The sequence below is a fragment of the Bactrocera neohumeralis genome, chromosome 5, assembly GCF_024586455.1.
Source record: "Bactrocera neohumeralis isolate Rockhampton chromosome 5, APGP_CSIRO_Bneo_wtdbg2-racon-allhic-juicebox.fasta_v2, whole genome shotgun sequence".
NCBI classification, from domain to species: Eukaryota; Metazoa; Arthropoda; class Insecta; order Diptera; family Tephritidae; genus Bactrocera; species Bactrocera neohumeralis.
Window position 1 is genome coordinate 3,548,822 of NC_065922.1, and position 22,816 is coordinate 3,571,637.

General features: G+C 39.4%; 2 protein-coding genes across 5 annotated transcripts; one reads left to right on the forward strand and one right to left on the reverse strand.

Moving 5' to 3' along the window:
- Window positions 1-437: 437 nt before the first annotated feature.
- LOC126760642 (nose resistant to fluoxetine protein 6-like) lies at window positions 438-17,585 on the forward strand. The gene is made up of 10 exons (XM_050476434.1): window positions 438-1,110; window positions 9,994-10,205; window positions 13,694-13,896; window positions 14,013-14,164; window positions 14,250-14,404; window positions 14,522-14,854; window positions 15,086-15,279; window positions 15,345-15,470; window positions 15,533-15,875; window positions 15,971-17,585. Exons 1-10 carry the CDS (start codon window positions 741-743, stop codon window positions 16,151-16,153), a joined length of 2,271 nt encoding a protein of 756 aa, XP_050332391.1. The 5' UTR covers window positions 438-740; the 3' UTR covers window positions 16,154-17,585.
- LOC126760634 (uncharacterized) lies at window positions 17,481-22,586 on the reverse strand. Of its 4 annotated transcripts, none has more exons than XR_007667227.1 (10): window positions 21,111-22,586; window positions 20,812-21,050; window positions 20,393-20,616; window positions 20,109-20,332; window positions 19,670-20,042; window positions 19,441-19,609; window positions 19,184-19,377; window positions 18,651-19,113; window positions 18,030-18,580; window positions 17,481-17,970 (listed from the first exon to the last, which is right to left on the reverse strand). XR_007667227.1 is itself a non-coding variant. In XM_050476419.1 (10 exons), exons 2-10 carry the CDS (start codon window positions 22,150-22,152, stop codon window positions 18,107-18,109), a joined length of 3,402 nt encoding a protein of 1,133 aa, XP_050332376.1. In that variant the 5' UTR covers window positions 22,153-22,276; window positions 22,362-22,586; the 3' UTR covers window positions 17,481-18,106. The 4 variants fall into 4 exon arrangements, 2 of the variants coding, with proteins under 2 accessions (XP_050332376.1, XP_050332375.1); XR_007667228.1 differs by having other exon boundaries at window positions 17,481-17,764; window positions 17,834-18,580; XM_050476419.1 differs by having other exon boundaries at window positions 17,481-18,580; window positions 21,111-22,276; window positions 22,362-22,586.
- Window positions 22,587-22,816: the final 230 nt, after the last annotated feature.

Genomic DNA, 22,816 nt, shown 5'->3' on the forward strand with positions numbered 1-22,816 from the left:
TATTAACTAATTAAGTAAACTTGCTGCTCGCTAAAACGATTCACAAAACCTACAAACTTTTAACAGCAATTACCTTCTTTCATACCAGTCGCAGGTTGACTAAGATCACCAGATTAGAGAGTGTTCAGATACTCAGAAAAATTGTAAAAGTGATGAATGGCTGTTCCTTTTACTTAGCTCGCAGTCTTTTGCCCGATATATACTTCAGTAAAGAATAACTGCATTCTTAAATTTAAAAAGCGTGCCAGAAAATGACAATAGAGAAGAAAGCAGCCACCCGGCTTGAATATCGTATAGCATAACTCACTAACTCGACAGTGTGCACGACACTAATTGGAAGTCGAGGCGGCTCATACAAACCGAGCCGCATTGGGAGTTGACACGACTCGTTCCGACGTTTGCTAGCTCAAAACTTGGCTTAAACTGTGTGTTGCGAACCGTCGTAAGTTTAGTTGATCTTGAATTTGCGGTTCGTACGGTCGGTTGCGCAGAAGACCCACATATAACTACTATGTGCACAGGTAATACTCGCACACTGAAAGACCGTTATATGTCTGAAAGGAAACGCGTATGAATTTTTAGAAATCGTGTAGTGCTGATTTCAAATTTAGAATTGGAAGTGAAGGACACTCCGCTGTGACAACAACCACAGCAGTGCAAATACAACGACATTAAGTGTGAATTGTTTGTGAATATAAAAAGTGATTAAAATAGTGTACTATATAACTGTACACCAGTTGATGAGTTTTCATAATCTGGTCACATACACAGTGAAAAGTATGCCTGGGTCAAGGCGACTAGTGAACATAGTATATCCACTGGCATTATGCATCCTTGTAAGTGCTGCCACCGCAGCAGATATAAATCCCTGGCAAACCGAAGAAACTGCACCGAACGATCGTTTGGACTGGTCGGCTGAAAACTACCGTGATGTTGAGCTTATGGAAACAGCACTGAGTCCTTATTGGAAGGACGAGACTGCAGTGATGACACCTAGCGAGCGACAGTTATTCCTCGCTGGCCTTATTAAAGTTGAGAGCGCACAGTGCAGAGACGACTTGAACAGTACGCTTTGGGGTATTCTGAGCGGCCAACGATGGGCCATAGCAAGTAAGTGTCTATTGAAAACCATATCGAACAACTGAATAGGATTATGATATCTAATATATATAGTATGTATGTAAGAATCTATAAAAAGTGGAAAAGTTGAAAATTTTTGCACACGTGCGTGTAAATTCTTGTGTATCAAAAATCCCGTTTAATAATTTTGAATAAAAAAACCCATACTTAATTCTCTATGTCTATGCCTTACACCACTCGCCCAATGAAACGCGCTCAAAATATTAACGAAGAAATTTTGGCGCTATTAGACAATGCGAACACATACACATAAATCTGTCTATGCCAGCGGATTTAAAAAATGTTCAAAGAATTTTTGACAACGATTGGCACTTGCATACACTGGTCTACACAGACCTCAGCATATTTGATGACCATGAAGTGGTTGAACATATTCTCGAGACTATTTGACTTCCTAAGGAAGAACTTAAAATTCGCCTGTAAAAAGTTCCTTTTTTCTTTTTTCTACCCTTCTCTTGTCATATTGCTTGCCGCCAGGACAGTTATTCTCTTCCTGCATTGTTTTCTTGTTCATTGCTGTCCTGAACCTGCCTCAAATTCATTATGTCCTTGTGCTTCAGCAATATTTTGGTCTTTTGCTTCAATCATAATCTAGATAAAGAACCATTCTTATCACGTGCAGCGGCTATTTATTTCAGTACTGCTTCATCGCCCGACATTTTTCTAATACTCACATTTTCGAATTCGACAAGTTTTTCGAATGGAATGTCCGAATCGAATAATTCGAAAAGTTATGTAAAGGTATTGAAATATTTTTGAATTCGAAGCTATTAATATTAATCCTTATTAAATAAACTAAGGTACAAAAAAGAAGAAGAAAGCTAAGTGGCGCCAATTCGAGATTCCAAGCGAAGCCAGGCCCTTCTCTACCTAGTCTTTCCTACGGAGTGGAGGTCTTCCTCTTTCTCTGCTTTCCCCGGCGGGTACTGCGTCGAATACTTTCAGAGCTGGAGTGTTTTCGTCAATCGGACGAATCGGTATATTTCATACAGCTCATCGTTCCATCGAATGCGATATTCGCCGTTGCCAAAGGGCATAAATCTTACGCAGAACCTTTCTCCTGAAAACTCGAAACGTCGACTCATCAGATGATGTCATAGTCCACGCCTATGCACCATATAGCAGGATGCGGGCGATGTTCTTATAGAGCTATGACTGTCAACAGTGACGTGAGAGCCTAGTCGGGAGTGCGATGACTGTTTCTTTAGAGATATTTCGTCTTACCCGCGTTCACTATCAGACGCATTTGCTTTGCTTCCTTATCCATTCTGGAGAAAGCAGAACTAACGGCGCGGTTGTTGAGGCCAATGATATCAATATCATCGGCGTACGCCAGCACCTGTACACTCTTATAGAAGATGGTACTTTCTCTATTTAGTTCTGCAGCTCGAATTATTTTATCCAAGAGTAGATTGCAGAAGTCACACGAAAGGGAGTCGCCTTGCTTGAAACCTCGTTTGGTATCGAACGGCTCGGAGAAGTCCTTCCCGATCGTGACGGAGCTTTTGGTATTGCTCAACGTCAGTTTACATAGCCGTATTAGTTTTGTGGGATATTCAAATTACTTTTTTAAATAAACTATAACTATTAACGTAACTGCAACATTTTTTTTGGTTTTTTCATGATAAAAATATCCTCGGCGATTTGCGGTTTTCCATGCGGAAGAAAGTTTTCTTGCATCTTTGAACTTAGGGCTATGACAGCTGCTAAGTTATCGCAGGTACGAGCAATTCCTCCATTTCACCACGAGTCTATAGTGAGCTCCTCAAATTGTGACTTTTGTACGTTTGAGTTTGATCGCAGCACGCAAGTCTCCAGTAAAATATTTAAACATCATTTTCGAATATCGGCACTTGGCGAAAATTACAGATTAGAAGTGCCAATGTACACAGATGTATGTATATATGTATGTATATATGTATAAACGAGTGTAAAGTGTTTACTTACCAAAAACACATAAAGTGAAAAATCTTTGCCCACAGCTAAGAGGGAAATAGCTGAGCAAACAAATAGGTGAATAAACAACTGAACTTTATTTAAAGGAAATCACTATATCCGTTTTACAGCTAATATTTACAAATATAATAGGTGGATACTTTCGTTTGTGTAGTTATTTAAATGGGTAGTTAATTGATTACTTTTTTTTCTTTTGTTGTTGAAAGCATAGTTAAAATGCTGAAACTTTCGTTCGAACTTTCATTTTATCGGACGTTCGAGAAGCATTCAATTGTCCTTACAAATAATAATCATTTTCATTATATTTATTTGAGTATGGAGGGTTAATCATTAGTAGCTATTGCTGGTGCGAACCACAGGTAACCGGTTTTGTACATGGCAATGTGCCTGAGATACACCAGCTTCTTACCGTGCAAATATAAATTTTATAATCCAGTTTAATTGTGGACTGAAACCGCATATCTGAGAGCCTGTCTTAAGTCTTTGAAGTTAAGAAAAAATCATTTACGAACTACCTTACGATTGGTTGAAGATCGCTAATGGTCGAACTAGTTCAATTTCTGTTAAAACTTTCTAGTTGTAAACTAGTAATTTTCCGACTAGTTTGAAATTTCTTTGCTGGGCACAAAGGCATTTACATAAGCTATAAATAAAGGCGCACAGATCAGTTTGGATGTGCATCTAAAATTGTGAGATAAAATCAATTAAAGGCAACACTCTTACTAAAGCATGTGCAAATACTGAGACTTCCTGTCGTTGCTTACTTTATTAAGTAAGAATTATAACATAAACGCCTCACAACTACATAAATACAACATGAATGTATGAAGGTGCTAAATTTTATATCCGCTGTTCTATTTACACGGATGCAATAATATTCACTGAGTAGAATAAATTGAATATAGATATATGATTAATAAGACAATGCAATGATGCTCATCAGTCTGTTTATCCATGCTGGAAAAGATATCTGGAGTAAATATTGAGATACTCGAGGTTATCTCAGAAAGAGTAGAGTCGGGATGAAACTCGCTACACAGGTTTATTTAGCTGTCATCGTCTCATTTAACTGTGGAGGGTGTTGTATCGAACAAACAACTGGCATAAATGCTATAGTTAGGTATATTAAATAGAGATATAATAGTCACTTTCATTAGGTATCCACTAACTCTCTTGTGGAAAAACTAAACAACTTGACGAATGATTTCACGAGCAAATGTTCTGAAGAGAGGGCCGCTCGCAAAAATAGCGAGCAGAGAAGATCCGGCTTTAAAGAAGGAAGACTTCGTGATATTGGTCCACCCTCTATCAGTAATTTCCATTTGCACATGCGACTGGAAATTCATCTAATCTCTAAGCACACATAATGACTTTCAATTGACTCAAAACGTAGCGGTCGTTTGAGTTTGCAGGACTAAATCAGACGAATACGTTGGGGGCGGCACGATATTGGTTGAAAATTTTGCGAAAAACTCACGAAGAATCAATGCAGTATGCGACGGTGCATTATGGTGGCGCAAAAATCAAGAGTTGTGGGCCCATAATTCCGACCAATTTTTTTAGAAAAGCTTCGCGGAAATGACGCATAAGACTAAAATAGTATTCCTTGTTGACAGCTTGACCGGTCGGAGCACACCACACCTCGATTTTTGATTTGCTTTAACATGTTTTTTCAGCCTCGGCTCACCTTTGCCACAATATTCCGCCGACTGATCATCTGTTTCTGGGTCGTAAGCATAGATCCAAGACGCTGTTTTTTGAAAAAATTTAATGATTTTGGAATCAAACGTGCTTTCGCTGTTCCTGGACCAAAATTATTTTCACTGATCCTTTCGATATTCCAACGTAGCCAGTAAGATCTTTGACTGTTAATCGTCGATTCTCAAGCAGTAATTCCTTTATTTTATTGATGTGTTGATGGTCAGTTTAAGGTCGTGCTGATCGTGGTTCGTCGTCGACCGTTTTTGAATAATTTGTATCAATCAAGAACACTTGCTCGCGACAAACAATTATCACCGAAGGCCTTTTCCAATCGTCGAATGCATTTTATGTACTTCAGGAAGACAAGCGTATACCAAGCAGTAATGACCATTTTGATGTGACATTTGGCACACAATGGGTTTTCGCGCGAAAACTAAATTAACAGGTCTTACTATAATAAGTATACAGTAGAACTTTGAAAACTTTTTTTAACGAAAATAAACCCGGCAATGTCTCTTAGCCACCGTTTTCGGTACATGTTTCCATCAAAAAACTGGATTTATCTGAGCATGGCATCAACCTATTAAGACACAACAGATATGAAGCAGAGCGTAACCAAGTGTCGCAATAACTATTTATATTAAATAATAAATACTACATACATACATACATATGTATGTACCTACAAACACATATTATCCTACTGGTCTTCTCTAATGAACGACTGACCTGCATTTATAAATTCAAACATCTGTACAAATCTACACACATACATATGTTTTGATGAAATTTCGTGAAGTATTATTTTCATAATGGAGGCCAAATTGAGCATCTTCATCTAATTACTTAAGCCTACATACCTGTACTAAACGCAAAACTATTAGTCAATTATATTAATAAGTACCACAAACTTGTATATATGTATATATTTGTGTATGCGTTTATACTTATGTACATATGTATGTACATACACATGTAGGTACTTGCGCTGCCCAGTTAAACTTACGACAACTAGAGCGCAAATAGTCCATCCCCGATTGCAAGCGCTAAATGTCTACACTCATGCACTCGTGTATGACACACAACCGTTAAAGTTCGCAGCTAAAGCGAAGACTCAATCGTTAATGACGGCAGTGAAATACATGTGAATTATGACAAAAAGCTTAATGCAGAAGTTAAGCTCACTAAACAAATACGAATTTTAGTTTTGCATAAACATGTACTCATATACCTACATACAAATGTGTATGTAAGTATGTCTTCGAAAAAAGCAAAGTGCGTACTTTGGGTAATAACCGCTTAGAATTGCACTAACGTGTTCTACGCTTTGGCTGTGCCTCACGAAATGTTTGCTTCTGTTGAGCCGAGCCACTTTGCGGCTTAAAGCCAATTGAGCGGTCCAATGCCGCTGCAACAAGCATCACGCGCATCGCAAAGAAGTAAACACGCGCAATTGATTAATATTTGCCAAATCGGTAGTTACTTTGTAATGGAATTAATGCACTCGTCTGCATATTTACAAACAATCGAAGGTCAGTGCACGCAACTACTTATGTCAACATTACTTCCTACATATACACACACATAGAGATTTGTACATATGTTTGTATGCACGCCCATTTGAGTGTTCCAGAGAAAGCAATCTGTAAATTTACACATCTTAGCAAATAATAGCCACAAATGTGTTGATTAACGCTCTTGGGATTCCTGCGAAAAAATTTAAACTGGTTTTACCGCTTTCGGCAGCAAATAGAATTGGGCTTTATGTTAACAGATCACATTATATTATGCATATTGTACGTATATTCACATTAGTTACAGGGATGCTCATCACCAAATCTAACAACAAGCAAATTTTTCAAATACTTGTACAGATCGAGTGCCACGCAGCACCATCTTTGCACAGAGGTTTCACATGCCAAAATGTCCACGATCGATATATAATAAGTTTCCTTGGAAGGTCCACAGGTTTTGTCCGGAAAGTAATAGGACTGACTGCGCACTGGATTCGGCAGAGGGCGTTCCTAGCTAACGAACGAGCGGCTGGTCAGTTGTCTCGCAGTACCTGGAGAGTCAGGATAAACATTTTGGCGCAACGTGATTCTGTGAGTGTTGCAAGCCGAAAATGCAGCGTTCGTTAGAGCAGAGGTACGCGATTAAATTCTGTGTGAAACTCGGTAAATCTGCGACAGAGGCGTCTGGTATGATCAAGGAGACTTACCCAGATGTTGCTTTAGCAAGAAGTGGTGTGTTTGGGTGGCACCAGGCCTTTTTAGAGGGCCGGGAAGAGGTCGCTGATGAATGCCGTGCTGGGAGACCTGCGACTTCGACAAACACCGACAATGTGACTCGTTGCGCAAAGTTTTGAACTCAGACCGTCGTCAAAGTATTTGTTTAATTGCCCAGACGTTAAATTTATCAAAATCTGTGGTTCATGACATTGTGACGGAGCACTTGAACATGCGCAAGGTGTGCGCGAAGTGTTCATTGACGATCAGAAAGAGCGGCGAGTGGAAGTGTGCAAAGAAAATTTAAACATGTGTGAACGTGACCCCCAATTTTTTAATACCGTAATCACAGGTGGCGAATCATGGATCTTTTAGTATGATCCCGACTCTTTTTTTGAGACGACAGAGGGGATCCAAACACCCTTCCTCACCTCAAGGCTATTCCGGAGAATGCCTTCCGTGACGCCTTCAATGCTTGTAAATCGCGCTGGCAGCATTGCATCGACGCAGAAGGAGCCTATTTTTAAATTTTTTAAAGAATTGTAATGATTGTTTCAATAGTTTATTTAAATCGACTCAGTCCTATTACTTTCCGGACAAACCTTGTATTATCTTGACTTAAATCTCCATAACTTTTCCGCTGCGCCGTTTTGTTTCCTTTCAATATCATCTCGTCATTATTGCAAAGTTGACTCAGCAAATTAAACAACAACAACTTGTTGTTATCGAAAAAAGTGTTATATGGAATACTTGATTATTCATTTGCTTTGCAAACAGTAAACTTTTGAGTTGTATGCTTAGATTTAACGCATCTGCTTCTGTTTTCAGTGTCCCGGTGTATAAGTATGTACATAAAAGTATGTGTGCTTATGAAGCTATGTAATAAAATAAATAAGAGTGTGCAAATCTACTAGAAACTTGTTAAAAGTTTTTTTATTTATATACACACACACATACATATCCTGCACAAATGCTGTACGAATACACAAACGAATAGTCTTCTTGAGAAAACCATTTTGAAATGCTTCGAAGAACGGCGACGCGGCTTGGAAACTATGCTCATGTTAAATATTTATTAGCGCATGCGACGTATGTGTGTTGTTGTAGTTTGAATTTGCGATTTTGTGTTTATTTTTTACGTGGCATGAATTTGTGAATCATTTTCAGACACACTTGCGCTTGCAATTTCATTTGCGCCAGCAGCACAGCTTCGTTTGGCGGACACTCCGCGCTTATACAGTCAGCAGTCGGGCAGATGCCGGCACAAGAACGCAACACTTGTCCTCAAAATAAATAAGCATGCGTCCACATACTTCGGCTACACCTTAAGTACACAATAGGTGTTATCTTCTACTTAATGTTAACATATAATATATATTTATTTCATGCACAAACAGCGTATGCAAATAGAATTCCTATTGAGTTGTAGCTAATAAATGTACTATTGGCATCGTGGAATTTTCGCCGCATCATGCGCAATCTTTTTTTTATTTTTACATTCGGAACAAAATTGTTTGATGCATCTATTCACTACTGCCACGCCTACAAAACACTGTTATTCTATAATATATAAAGTGTTATAACTGTTGAGCGGTTCAGCTTGAATACTCATATTTTTATGTGACACAAGACGCCACAGAGAAAAAAACGGCATATACATACATACTTACATACTTACTACATAAAAGTTAATTGTAAAATGTTCGATAATTTAAGCGTGACTTGGTGAAAATATTGCATTTCACCGCTTAATGCTACAACGTGTAAACGAAAAAATCAAAAAAATTAAATTTCTTTGATATGTACATATATTCTAATCATAAAATATTAGGTCTACATATGGGTTCTTTAATATATAGAATAAGGAGAGTGGTTCTGGTTACTTTTCAGGGTTTGTCCGGAAAGTTATATGACTGAGTCGGTTTAAAAAAACTATTGAACCAATCGTTACAATTCTTTAAAAACTTTCAAAATAGACTCCTTCTGCGTCGATGCAGCGCGATTTCCACAATGTCATGATCCACAGATTTTGATGAATTTAATATCTGTGCACGACGAATACTTAGTTGACGGTCTGCGCACACGAGTCACATTGTCGGTATTTGTCGAAGTCGCAGGTCTCTCAGCACGGTCTTCATCAGTGATCTCTTCCCGGCCACCCACCGAAACACACCACTTCTTGCTCTGTCGCAGATTTACCGAGTTTCACACAGAATTTAATCGCGTACCTCTGCTCTAACGAACGCTGCATTTTCGGCTTGCACCACTCACAGAAACGCGTCGAGCGAAAAAGTGTTTGTCCTGACTCTCCAGGTGTTCGGAAACAACTGACACTGTTCAGTGTGGGACCTCTTTTGAACGGAGCGAGTATCAAATTTTCGTGTGAGTCTCATTTTAGTCCTTCCTTAACCTCTGTTCTGATTTAGTTTTGACGACATGTTAGGTAATACAACGTAAGAATACAACACCAAGCACGTAACTTGCTGAACCATACATCACAAACAACTAGCTACATATGTATGTATGTGTGAAAAATAATAAAATGTGTTTACTTAAAATCGATAAATATTTGTATTTTTACAGTTTAATTAACCTTTGCATTAAGTTGATAAGCAGTTAACCATTTTTACACAGTTTAAGCGCTAAATCTCAGAGTTGCAATTTAAATTCGCGATTATTGATTTGAAAATACGTTAAAAAATTATGTTTTACTATATAAAATTCCAAAGCATCTATAGACTTTATACAAGAAAGTTTTATTTGATCTTTCTAATATTTTAATAACTAAATCTTTATGTTATGGAATTTCTTTAATTTATGTGAATCAATTTTGAACTGTTAATCTGCGATTTTAAAATGGTTCCAGTAAATTCAGATGACAACACTGTGGTGTTTCTAACATATTTCAATAAAATTTATAGATAAAATTTATTTCAAAATTATCTTGAATATTTGAATTCCTTTTCAGTATATGATGCAATGGCGAAATCTGCGATCGGCATCAATAGTGGCGTTTTGCACCAGTTCGGACATTTCGATGAATGTTTAGACCAACAACAATTCCATACGAATCCGAACGAAGACGACCGACCTGAGCTTATTGTGCGTTCCCAATACTGTCTGGTAGACATACAAATGGATGGATTCACAATGCATACTGCGGCTAGCCGGCAAAAAGAGGTGACTGGCTCATGTATTTGCGCATGCGTACTTACATATTATCACTATTTTATACAAATATGCTTTACGATAGTTAACGATGAATACAAAGTGTGTAATTATGCTTAAAGCAGGGGAATTGAATATTTATGTGCTAATACAATGACGATTCTGATGATCAGCTGAGGTTACTAAAAGTAATTAATTGTATTGGCGAGCAATTACACACCCATTTGCATACGATGTACGATATAGTACTTACGATACAGTACCTTTGACTTTATGAAAATAATTGGTGCTCCCTTAGAAAATTCGTAGTTATGTAACCGTTAAGTCTAATTAAACTAGTTGGTATTTTTGGACAATGAACAATATTACGCTTTTGCGCGTATTTACCGGTGTTAAGCGTTCCTAAAGAGGGCCCGCTTCAGGCACCTCGAAATTCCGCTTCGATGTGTTCTTCGCTTTTCATTTGTTTTTAAAATACTGTGCGTTCCGCTGCGACTATGGAATACTAATGAGATAATATAACTATTAAGTATGGATTCGATATGCCGCACAGGTCTTTCGCGTCGCACATTTATAATCGGTCGAAGGTAAATGGTGTAAAGTTCTTGAAGCATACAAGTGCTCGCTATTTAAGTGTACAACTGTACATTTGTATGGCATGTATGTATGTCTCAAGTAATGTCGCAAGTAACTGACTCTATTCATGGATTTATGGCTAAAGTTTTGAGGAAGATGATCACAGAACCCACTTAAAATATAATACTTGTATAATAACGCCTCGGCTTTTTATGTAAGACAGCTAACCAACACAAAACGACCCATAATTAATTTTCGGCAAGTTTCCGAAAATGGGCTTAGGTTTGTTGTATTTAGTAAAAAGCCTGGAATTGGACCCATTTGGTTTACTCTTGGGCAGTTCAGCGGCCATGTAAAGTTTTTCAGTGAGCAGGTAAGATTTTAAAAATAATTCAAGCAAGACATAACTGAGGAAAAAATAAAAATTTGACGAGTTTTTATATAAGTATACTCACCGCTTGATATTATCGGCTATAATTACTTCAATTACAGCAAGTCTGCTATTATTTTTGCTGACACTGTTAAAAGCGCAATATTCTGTTTTCTTTCATTTACTTTACTTTATTTTCTGCTTCGAATATGCGAGAACAATTCCTTAAACGCATGCCGTTTATTGATGTTGTGTTTCAGATTATAATCGCAGTCTACTTATGAGTTCTGTTTTTGTTTGGCTCATTTAGGAAATTTTATTAAAATTATACGCAATTGTCTAACATTTTGAGCACACGAAAATAATTACACAACTAGTTTGAATATTTCTCATTAACAGAGACGCGCGCAAGATATTCAGATATGTACATATGTTTATAAATAAGTACACTTGCTTATATAAATTATTACCGTTATTGTCACGTAGCGAACATTATCACCAGCAGACAATCTTCAGTACCTATTATGTAGACTATATAATTATGAAATTTATTTTATCCAATTTATAATAATGATAAAAAAATATTTAACGAAACTGGATTATTTTCAATTTGTAAGAAACGCGTTTTTCTTCTTCTTAACTGGCGTAGACACAGCTTACGTGATTATAGCCGAGTTAAAAACAGCGCGGCAGTCGTTTTTGTTTTTCGCTATGTGACGCAAATTGGAGATTCCAAGCGAAGCCAAGTCCTTCTCCACCTGGCCTTTCCAGCGGAGTGGAGGTCTACCTCTTCTTCTGCTTCCCCCGGCGGGTACTGCGTCGAATACTTTCAGAGTTGAAGTGTTTTCGTCCATTCTGACAACATGACCCAGCCTGCGTAGCCGCTGTCTTTTGATTCGCTGAACTATGTCAATGTCGTCGTATATGTCATACAGCTCATCGTTCCATCGAATACGATATTCGACGCGGCTAAAGCGCAAAGGACCATAAATCTTTCGCAGAACCTTTCACTCGAAAACTCGTAACGTCTACTCATCAGATGTTGTCATATAGGACGGGAATAATGAGTGACTTATGGAGTTTGGTTTTTGTTCGTCGTGAAAAGACTTTACTACTTTTATTGCCTACTCAGTCCGAAGTAGCACCTGTTGGCAAGAGTTATTCTGCGTTGAATTTCGAGGCTGACATTGTTGTTGGTGTTAATACCGGTTCCAAGATTAACTATGTCTTCCAAATTATGACTGTCAAAAGTGTGACTGTCAAAATTGGAGCCTACTCGTAGTCGCGAGTGCGAGGACTATTTATTTGATGACATATGTATATCCTATGAAAAGTTTAGAGCTCTAATAATTTAAGAGCTATATGACAGGTGATCCAATAGAGGTACTTTTTTCAATAGCCTTTTTTGGATAGATCACCCTGAGACGTGTCAAGTTATCATGTTATTTTTGTTCAGTGCTGTTTGGAATTTCATCACGGAAAGACTTACGACAACGTCTACAAATCGTTCAACTTTATTACGAAAATTCACGTTCTGTAAAGAATGTGTTTCGCGCGCTTCGCTCAACTTATGGTGAACATATTCGGCCTACTGAGCGTATTATTCCCAACACCTTCACCCATCTTGAGACCCAGCATTCATTATTTGATAAAATTTGACCAAATAGACGTCCAGCACGTAGTGAGAAAATAGAGCAGCCGTAGCTGCGAGTGTACACGAAGACGGTGGAGAGTCGATTCGGCGCCGTTCGCACTGACGTGTGGAACCACTTGGTGCATTTTACTTCGAGATCTTGAATTGAAAACGTACAAACTAGAGCTTGTGCAAGAATGGAAGCCGCTCTACCTTCCTAAGCGACATCGCATTCTGACTCAATGGTTATATAAACAAGCAAAATTGCCGAAAAAATAACGGTTTGGTGTGGTTTGTAGGTCGGTAGACCTACCGGTGGGTACGTAACCGTCAATGGCGACCGTAATTGCAGCATAATTACCGACTATTGGATGTCTGAAATTGAAGCTCATGATCTCGGGGACATTTCTTTCGGTAAAGAGCCCTTTTTAAAGCAGAACTTAACTGACAGATGGCTACCAATCGGGCATTGTGTGATTTATTTTCCACTCTTGTGCAACCTTTTGTCGAGAGTATAAAAATGCAATAATATTTAAGTGCCAAACGCCGATGGTGCGTATGCAATTAACGGTACATCGACCAATTGCACCTAACTGCTTTGCATTTCAAGGCAAGGTATTCTGATTTTTTGCACAGACAAAGGAAATTAACTGCAAAAAAGACCTTCGGTTACGCATTCAACGTACTGTATGTATAAGACTACAAGGTGTTTTTTACGACTTGTACCGTTAAGCATTATAAAGTTTATTGTCAACCATCGACTATTTCATATCTAGTCCATGCACATACATACGTGTGCCGTGTATTTGCTTTAAGCGGTTACTTACGTTTCATTATTTGCACCCAAGTTAACAAAACGGTGGCAATAGCCCCAAAGCAAACGCCACGAACTAATGTCATCTTTATCGCCTTTGATCGTAGGCCCTCAACCGTAATGGCGATGCAGTTGTTGCGGCCGTTTGGGGCGCATGCCTGCCCGCGTCTTGCCGATCCAGCGACATCGCGATATTTACGCAAATCTACCTGCAACGCCCCGTGATAAGTGCCAACGAGTCGGCTTGCCAGCTGAGCGGCCTTGGAGCAGCCACCGAGCTGTATGTCGATGGCGGAATGTTTGCCTATGCGTAAGTTGTTTAGTTAATTATGTTGTACGAGTGCAAGGAGTACATGACATTAATGTCTATTGCTTTTTAATGCTGTTTTTGTTATTTTTTGTTTGTTTTTGCCACACTTCTTGCAGTCTTGTGCTATTTATATTTATTTTGCTGGCCACGCTGAGCACTGCCTACCATGTCTACCTGATTTACGCGTGTAGAAGCGCCGACGATGTGTCCAAGCGCGCCTTGCAACAACAAACATTGACAATCGCTTTGCTCTCGTTTTCCGTCATAGGTGGGTGTCGGGCAATTATCGCCTCCACTGCTCAAATATTGTATCACACACAAATTTACTTTCTCATGCTAACATATATTTACAGAGAACACAAAGAAACTGTTTCAGGCTAGCAAAGATCAGATGGGCCTCAATTCGATTAACGGTATCAAAGCCATTGCAATGCTGATGATATTGGCGGGACATGCGCTGTCTTTCATTTACGGCAGCCCCACATACAATGAGGCGTTTGTGGCGGAGGTAAGGACGGCGTTATTTGTTAATATCCTGGTCAAAGGTGTTTACCTTGCAACCGCTAAGACATTGCTATTTTCCTCCAAATGTCACTTTTATCGTAAATTGTAATTTGTATTTTAGCAAACGAAATACCCTACTTTTGCATTCCTCTACAACTCGCTGCTGTTTGTGGACACATTTATGCTGCTGAGCGGTTTCCTCTTCTGCCGCATACTGCTGATCGAGCTCGAGCGTCGACGCGGTCGCATAAATCCGTTGATTTTGTACGCTGGCCGCTACATTCGGCTGACACCGGCCTACATGGCCATAATTGGCTTCTACATGACCTGGTTCCCGAGTATTGGTAGTGGACCTCTATGGCGCGAACGCATCGTACGCGAGCAGAAGCGCTGTCAGGCATCGTGGTGGCTCAACATCCTCTATGTGAATAATTATTTCCAAACGGATAAGTTCGTAAGTTTTTTGTTTTACAATTTATTGTTTCATGGTAATGTTGATCAAGCCCTGAGAATGAGTGAATGTTTCATTCATTTAGTGTCAGGGTTAGTATTTAGTGCTGAAAGCGCTACACTCGTCGTTCAGTAACAATAATAGTGTAATTAAAACGTTATAGTAAGGTTTAAGAACAATATATGTACACAGATACGCTAAACTATAGAGCTTTGTTCTACATCACCTTTGCAGTGCATGTTCCAGTCGTGGTACTTGTCCGTGGATACGCAATTATTCTTCATCGCGCCGATCTTCATCTATTTGCTGTACAAGATGCGTCAGTGCGGCAAACACCTGCTGATAGCCGCAGTCGTATGCACAAGTCTCATACCATTCGTGGTGACATTTCTGCGACAATTGGATCCCACTTTACTGGTCTATGCGGAGTAAGTGCGAATTATCAATTCTTAAACTGTCCTAATTGTGTCCCATCTCTTGGGCTATATTGCAGCGAATTGGTTGACTTAGCAAGCAATAATTATTACATTGGGTATTACATAAAAACTCACATGCGAGCCTCGGCCTACTTTGTCGGTTTGCTGACTGGTTACTTAGTTCACGTCATGCAGGCGAAGGGGTGAGTGTCACAAAAAATTCAAATGAAAAGCGTGGAAAATAACAGTTTCTTTGCGATTGCAGCAAGAAGCTACACAATGTGCTGGTACGAGTCGCGTGGTTAATTTCTACTTTTATCGGCATCGCGACGATGTTCTCCATATGTCGTTTCTACCGAAGTCCATATACACACATTGAGAGTCTCCTCTACGCAGCTTTGCATAAACTGGGCTGGAATTTGTCAGTGGCTTGGTTGGTAATGGCCGCCACAACGGGTCATGCCGGTTGGTTGCAAAACTTCTTGAGTAGCCGCATTTTTGCGCCCATCAGCCGGCTCACATACTGCGCTTATCTGTCGAACGGCATAGTGGAGTTGTATCATTCATCTACCATCCGTTACGGCAGATATCAGTCTTATGTGAATTTGGTAAGTAAAGAAGTCCCAAATAGTCGACTATTATACTTTTACTCAACCGAATATATTTGTACTTAAGAAAGCATATCCCTTTCCACATATTCCAGGAGAACGATATGATTAGTCACACGGTGGACACATTCATTTTGGCTTTTGTGCTTTGCCTGCTCTTTGAATCGCCCATACACGCTCTGGAACGGATATTGCTGCGTAAGGTGGGTCGCCCTGAGAAACGTGCGCCATCGGCGGAGAACCAAAGTCCCAGCACCTCGGAGGAGCAGGTGGCGTAGTTTAATACTCAAAATACCAAAATCAATGATTTTATTTTAAAATTGTTCTTAATTAGCGTATGTAATTTGTAATTAGATGCCTGTATATACATAGTATGTACTATAAGTTTTTTTATGATGACACATACCCTTTTTATATATAGCTTATATACATATATAGCTTTTATAAAAACATGTATTGGGTAGTCGAAAAAGTCTTTTCGTTTTTTTTTCAATAGATGTCGTTGAAGTCGTATTCCTCCAGTGTTAGTGTTGGAAAGGTGAGAGAGGAAAAAAATTAAATTCGGGGTAGTTGAAAAGGAATTCGCTACATTTTGAAATTTTTGTATAAAAAAGGGAAGAATGCCACGCAAGCCCCCAACGAAATTTGTGAAGTTTACGGAGACGATGCTGTAGTTCGTGTAGCACAACAATGGTTGGCTCGCTTTCGTTCTGGAAATTTCAATGTGACAGATGCACCTAGCTCTGGTCGACTAATCGTTGAACAAGTCGGTGAAATTATGAAAAAGATTGACCAGGACCGTCACATAAGCGCCGGCCATGACATCGCTAAAGAACTTAATATTCATCATCAAAACGGTTTTGAACAGGATTGACGCTTCGAAAGGTTATGGTGAGTGTTTGGTGGAATTGGAAAGGAATCATCCACTATAAGCTGCCCCAGCCTGGTCGAACGATTCTATATTTTAGAGATTGTAGCATGCAATCGAAAAAAAAGGCCAGAACTGATCAACAAAAGGGCTTCGTCTTCCATCAGGACAACGCTAAACCACACGCATCTTTGATAATTCGGCAAAAACTGGGAGAGTTTGGCTGGGAAGTTTTGATGCATCCATCATATATCTCTGACCTTGCAGCATCGGACTACCATTTGTTTCGGTCAATGCAGAACTCCCTTAATGGAGTAAAGTTGGCTTCAAGAGAAGCCTTTTTCGCCGAGAAACCAGAACAGTTTTACATTGATGGAATAATGTCTCTAGCGGAAAAATGGCAAAAAGTAGTCGACCAAAATGATACATATTTGGTTCATTAAAGTTCATTATAAATACATATATAGAAAAGCTGAAGTTTGATTAGAAATACGAAAAGACTTTTTCGAATACCCTTTATAAATATAAGGGAGTAAGAAAGTATAGTGCAATTTTGATACTTGTACTCATACATAAATATATTATTAATGAAACTTGCCGCAATACATCACATTGCAATACCTCCGTTTGTCATCACGAAGTTCAGCAGGGATGAATGGTGTATAATATTCAGCAGAAATATGATTTTTTTGTAACGTAACGTTAAGTTTACATAGAGGAAAAGCTTCTCTGTAGAATAGGTTTTGATAAATGAAAATTTGTATTTAAATATATGTGACTAATGTGCACACAATTATAAGTAAATATATATAGTATAAATAAATAGATGTATAACAATTAAACACTTTTGAAAGGATGTCGGATTCGTGTTTCGGTTCGTGTTGTCTATGGTTGATTTGTCGTCGGGTCGTTAAGCGCTGATACAATTTAATTCAGTTGGGAATCATTACAAGAGATACAGAAATAGTTTTCATGAAATGAACGATGTATCTAACATTCAGGGGAACCCATGTACGAGTATCTAAAAATTAATGTAAAAGATATGTATGCATGAACTTGCAGGTGATGTATGTGTGTATGTATGTACGACTTTTTTTCTTAATTAATTTCCAGTAATTACATTGAAACCGGCTTCGAATTGTCTTTTATCCTTGTGTGATTTGTATGCATGTTCATTCGCTTAAAAGTAAACAATAATTCCTCTGGTCACGCCGCCATTAAGTTGTACTAGGTGAAATAATGGAAATTCAACAGCTTCCTTACTGCAGTTCTTCCATAAAACATACATTCCTGACTATAATCTCGCTCCCAATTTTTGTACAAGCAGCATAATCGTATTCCCATCATTATTGTGGGTATTCTTCTAATCATCGCTGATTCGTCGTTGCCTTCGTGTAAAACTTGTTGTGTCTTTCTCTACGTTATCGTCTTTTAGTGGTCGCTTCTTTACTTCGTCTTCTTCCGATATTTCTATTTCCTTATCACCAATCTCTTCATCCTCCTCCGCTACTGTATTTTCTTCATTGCTATTATTCGTTACAGCCAAATCTTCCGTGACATCTTCAGTACCCCAAATGTCTGCTGTATCATCTTTAGACTGCTCTTCGCTGATCTCTGTTACCTTGCCATCGGCTTCGCACTCATCTTCGACATCAGCTTCTGGTTCGGAAGCCTCAGCACCCGAACTGGGTTCAGTTTCGTGATCATGCTCGCGTTCTTGGCGTTCGATAAACAACCGATTAATTACAATCTTTCGTAAGTGTTGGGCTGGAACATCGATTAAAAAGGCCACTGCCCCCCCGCTGGCTATAATTACAGCAATCTCGTTGAAGTTTACCTAAGGGACAATATTATAGGATCATTAGAAGACTACACTTTGTATAAATAAAATAAGAGTAAACTTTTACCAAATCAGTTAGATGATATTTTCGTGGCTCGGTGACACTAGCAGTGTTATAGAGCACTACGACATATGTCATCAATTGAATGGGGAACGTTATGCGCGAAAGGAACAATACTGGTCGCATTGTGGTGATAAACCGCAGCACAGAGTTTTCATCCCTTGGGAACATGAAGATACACCACGCCAGCCCTAAGCCAAGTATAAGAGGACACCAAGCAGCATAGGAGGCCGCATCTCCAGCTGTGTAAACAAAATCACTGCGCATGCCTACCGATGGGGCCCAGAAGCACCAAACCAAACTCAAAATAGCGCACAACCACCCTACAGGCTTAAGCTCACTGGCGATTTCTATAACTCCCGATTGGGAACGGTGAAATAGACCGGTGCCAAGGCCAAGTAGATAGGCCGTTCCGCGACTTATTGGGGAGGAGTATAGCATATTAGCCGTGCGATAGAACTTGCTTATGCTTTGGGAAAAAAGAAAAACCAAGAATAAACTATGGAAAGCGCATAAATTGAACTCCAACGCGTACTCACTTCATTCCATGGAACAGAGTCACGGACAAGTATTCGTTTTGCGTGCGAGAATAACGCGCCGCCACGGACATTACGTGGAGGGCGCCGTAAATGAAGAAGGCTGCATCCGCATCGGTGTGATAGAGCCACACAATCAAAGGACCTAGTATATAGAGTTGTACTTCAAGAGCTAATTGTATGGTCATGGGTGAACACTAAAAGAGTATAATTATTGGACAGATCACAAAATTTGATAAACTATCAATTTGCCCACTCACCGTATCCTCAAAGTCGATTGCATTCTGCACACTGAAAAGGTTGCGCCACATTTGCTGTTCACACAAGCGCGTGTTTTGTCCAACCAAGTTCGTCCAAAGCGGACCGGCGCCAAGCCGTGGAAGCACGTATGTTTGGAAGAGCAGCACCACATACAAAGTTGGCAAATAGCTGAAAGGTTATAAAAAATTTATTTACACGGGATATTGGTGGCCTCGGTTAATTATGTACCGTGATATTTTCAAAGCCATACGCTTCAGCAATTGAATATGCGTTTTTTGCTCGATCTCTTCGGCCAATTGATAAGCCACAAAGAAACCGCTTATCATTAAGAGCACATCCATATAGATCAGTGGCGATCGGAACAATACGCTCTGTGGTTGGTCCAAAGCCCGAACTAGTTTATCACGGTTGATGATGGGGAGATGACCAATCATTATGTACTTGAAGCAAACATAAAGAGCGAACGAAGCACCCAATTTTAGTACATTGAAGATTGGGAATTGCGTTTCGAAGTGGTCACTGCCAAGCAGTTCAAACAAAGTACGTTGGGGTGAGAAAGCATTGAGGATGTCTTGCAATAAGTTCATCAGTGACTGAAGCACTGAAAATGCGAATACTTTAATGACGAAGAAATTTGTGATTGTTGGCATATAAGTATGACACTTACAGCTAACGGGCAATTCTTCTTCCTTGCCAATTTCAGAGTCTCGATTGTCTTCTGTATCTTCGGTCTCAGTAACTGCTTCTGTGTCATCCTCACTTCTTTCGGTTTCGCCATTTGATTCGTTTTTGGAAATTTCCATTTTCTTAACAATCCAGTCTTTGATATTGCGGCAGTATTTATAAAGAAGTGAACCCATGCACAATGTTATGAGCCCACAAATGCAGGAACTAGATGTAGATACATAAAATTAACTTATTGAATTACACACTTATAAGAACTTTACTTACATTGTTGTGGTGAATTTCGGATCCTTTTTAATTAGTTTCATAAACTTAACGTTGGATCGCGTGTAGCAGTCATCATCGTCGACCTCCACGTGAAATTCCAAACCTGTTGTATTGTAGGGTCGCAGGTTCGACTCAAGCATTTTCTGTACAACCTCGCCGTTGCAAAGGTGCGGTATGCACACACCCCAATTAGCGATGCTATAGCGTGGAACAAAATGACTGGGCTGTTAGGAGAGATAAAACTGAGTGAGGTTAGGTTAATTTGGTTTGAGGGAAAGCTGTTGAAAATACTAGTTTCCTCACGGCTCGTTTTCAAAGGAGAAGGTCAAGTTCAATTTCACCCAATAATAGTTACTTCTAACGGAACTCTCCTAATTTGATAGATCAAATTAATTCAAATTATTTTAAAGTCAACTTACGTTGCCGAAATGACTGCCCCAGAGGCCTCGTCCTTGTGCGTAATGTAAGGGTACCTTAAGCTCTTTGGATGTGGTCTGCATTTCAATATGGGCGAGACAGTATTTACCTCGAATGCGCACCGGAATTTCTGGTGTTACCTTAACCACAGTCTTCACTTGCATGCACTGATCAAAGTCTCCGAATTGATTGATGTTGCCGCGCAACACTCCCGATGTGATTTTGCCTGTAGCATCCAACACTACAAATAGGAAAATGTGACTTAAAAGGTTTTTTAAAAGTGAGATACAAGTGAACGCACTCTGTAAAGTCCACAATTTATTGCCACGCAACTGCCTACCAAAAATTTGCAATTGCTGTCTACATTCGGTGTTGGCTACTTCCGCTGGATTCACGACAAAACTTGGTAGTGTATGCAACACAGTTTCGAAGTTTTCCTGAGACATTACCGGCGTTGCCTCATCTGCGTCTCCATCTTCTGCGGAAGCAGCTTTTGGCTTGGGCTCGCGACCACCTCTAGGCATGCGTATAGGTTTTTCAGGTTTGCCAATGTTAAAGAGTGTATTGAATGGCCAACGATTCAGATAGGAAAACCACGTTTCCGCATCTGCTTCTTCATTTTCTGCAGTCTCCTGGCTCCCAACATTTTCCTTTCTCTCACTAAACCATTTTAGCCAATCGATAATGCTGTTCGACGGCTCTTTTTTTTCAGCAGATTTGTCTTCCTCACTTGTTAGTTTCTCATTGCTGCTTGCCCCACCACCAAAGAGAGAACCAAATAATGAGCCGAAAACAGATTGTGACTCTTCACTTTTATCACCATGTGTAGAGTCTCTCCGCTTTTCGCTAGATGAGCGCTTTTCGCCATTCGACTTTGTGGAGGAGAAGGTGGCACTTCTCCGCTCCTTATGAGCTGTTCGCGCCCGTTTGAATGGCAATTCTTCTGACTCAGTTGTTTGCTCGCTAGCATCCATATGTTGGCTTGTGTCGTCGTCTTCGTTTCTTTTCATATTTTCGTCAACAACATCGTCGTTTTTGTCGTCGTCGTCACCAGCGCTGGCCTCGTCGTATTGCCCTTCCGCTTCATCGAAGTATACACGTTCAATTTTGTGAAATTTGAATTTCTTCTCAAATGGACGCTTTCCTATGGGTTTATTAGCGTCCACAGTTGCTCCAACACTTCCACTCTTGGCAACGCCTCCAAACTCAAATAATTCATATGAGGTATGTGGAAAGACAAAGATCACCAAAAGTGCACAAATCCATAATTTGTTTATACTAAATGTTGCGCTGATCAATGGTGTTTGAAATGGACCGCGTCCATGCCCCATACGATCAGACATGTTTGGTATACTTAAACGAGATATCACGACAGTGTGGCGCTAACACAAACATTTGCCAAATCGCAGATGGCAACCAATATGATATAACGGCCGTATCGTACACATGCACCAATATTCATATACCCTAAATTGCGTATATATGTACGTAACTATGTATGTACATATAAGCTGATGTGCGAGAATATGGAGTTCAAAATCTTCGATCTCACCTTGTAGCACCAATGATGATTTTTCCGTTAACTTAACAAATTAATACGTTTATATGTGGCTATAACTTGAAATCTACCAAAAACACTTATATTATAGCCCAGGAAAATGCAATTTATTTATGTGGTTCATTCGCTGGCAAAATTTTCTAAAAATATGCACATCAGTGGCGTTGTGCAAACTTTCACTAGCTGCTATGTGGTGCTCGTATCGAAATCTCGGAAGAGACTGATCTCAGTTGTGCAGAAAGTAGAAGACGCCTTTTGTGTTTCTTCAGCTTCCATGTAAATTGCGACCTCCGTGGCATTAACTCAAATTTGTGTGTTCTCATAATTTGTTTACAATCGTATTGAGTGTAAGATATGCACGTGCTGGGCAAGAGAGAACTTTCATGTCTGTTTTCATGCCTAAAGAGCATTTGAAAACATTTTTCATTGAAACCAAAACAAATAAATAA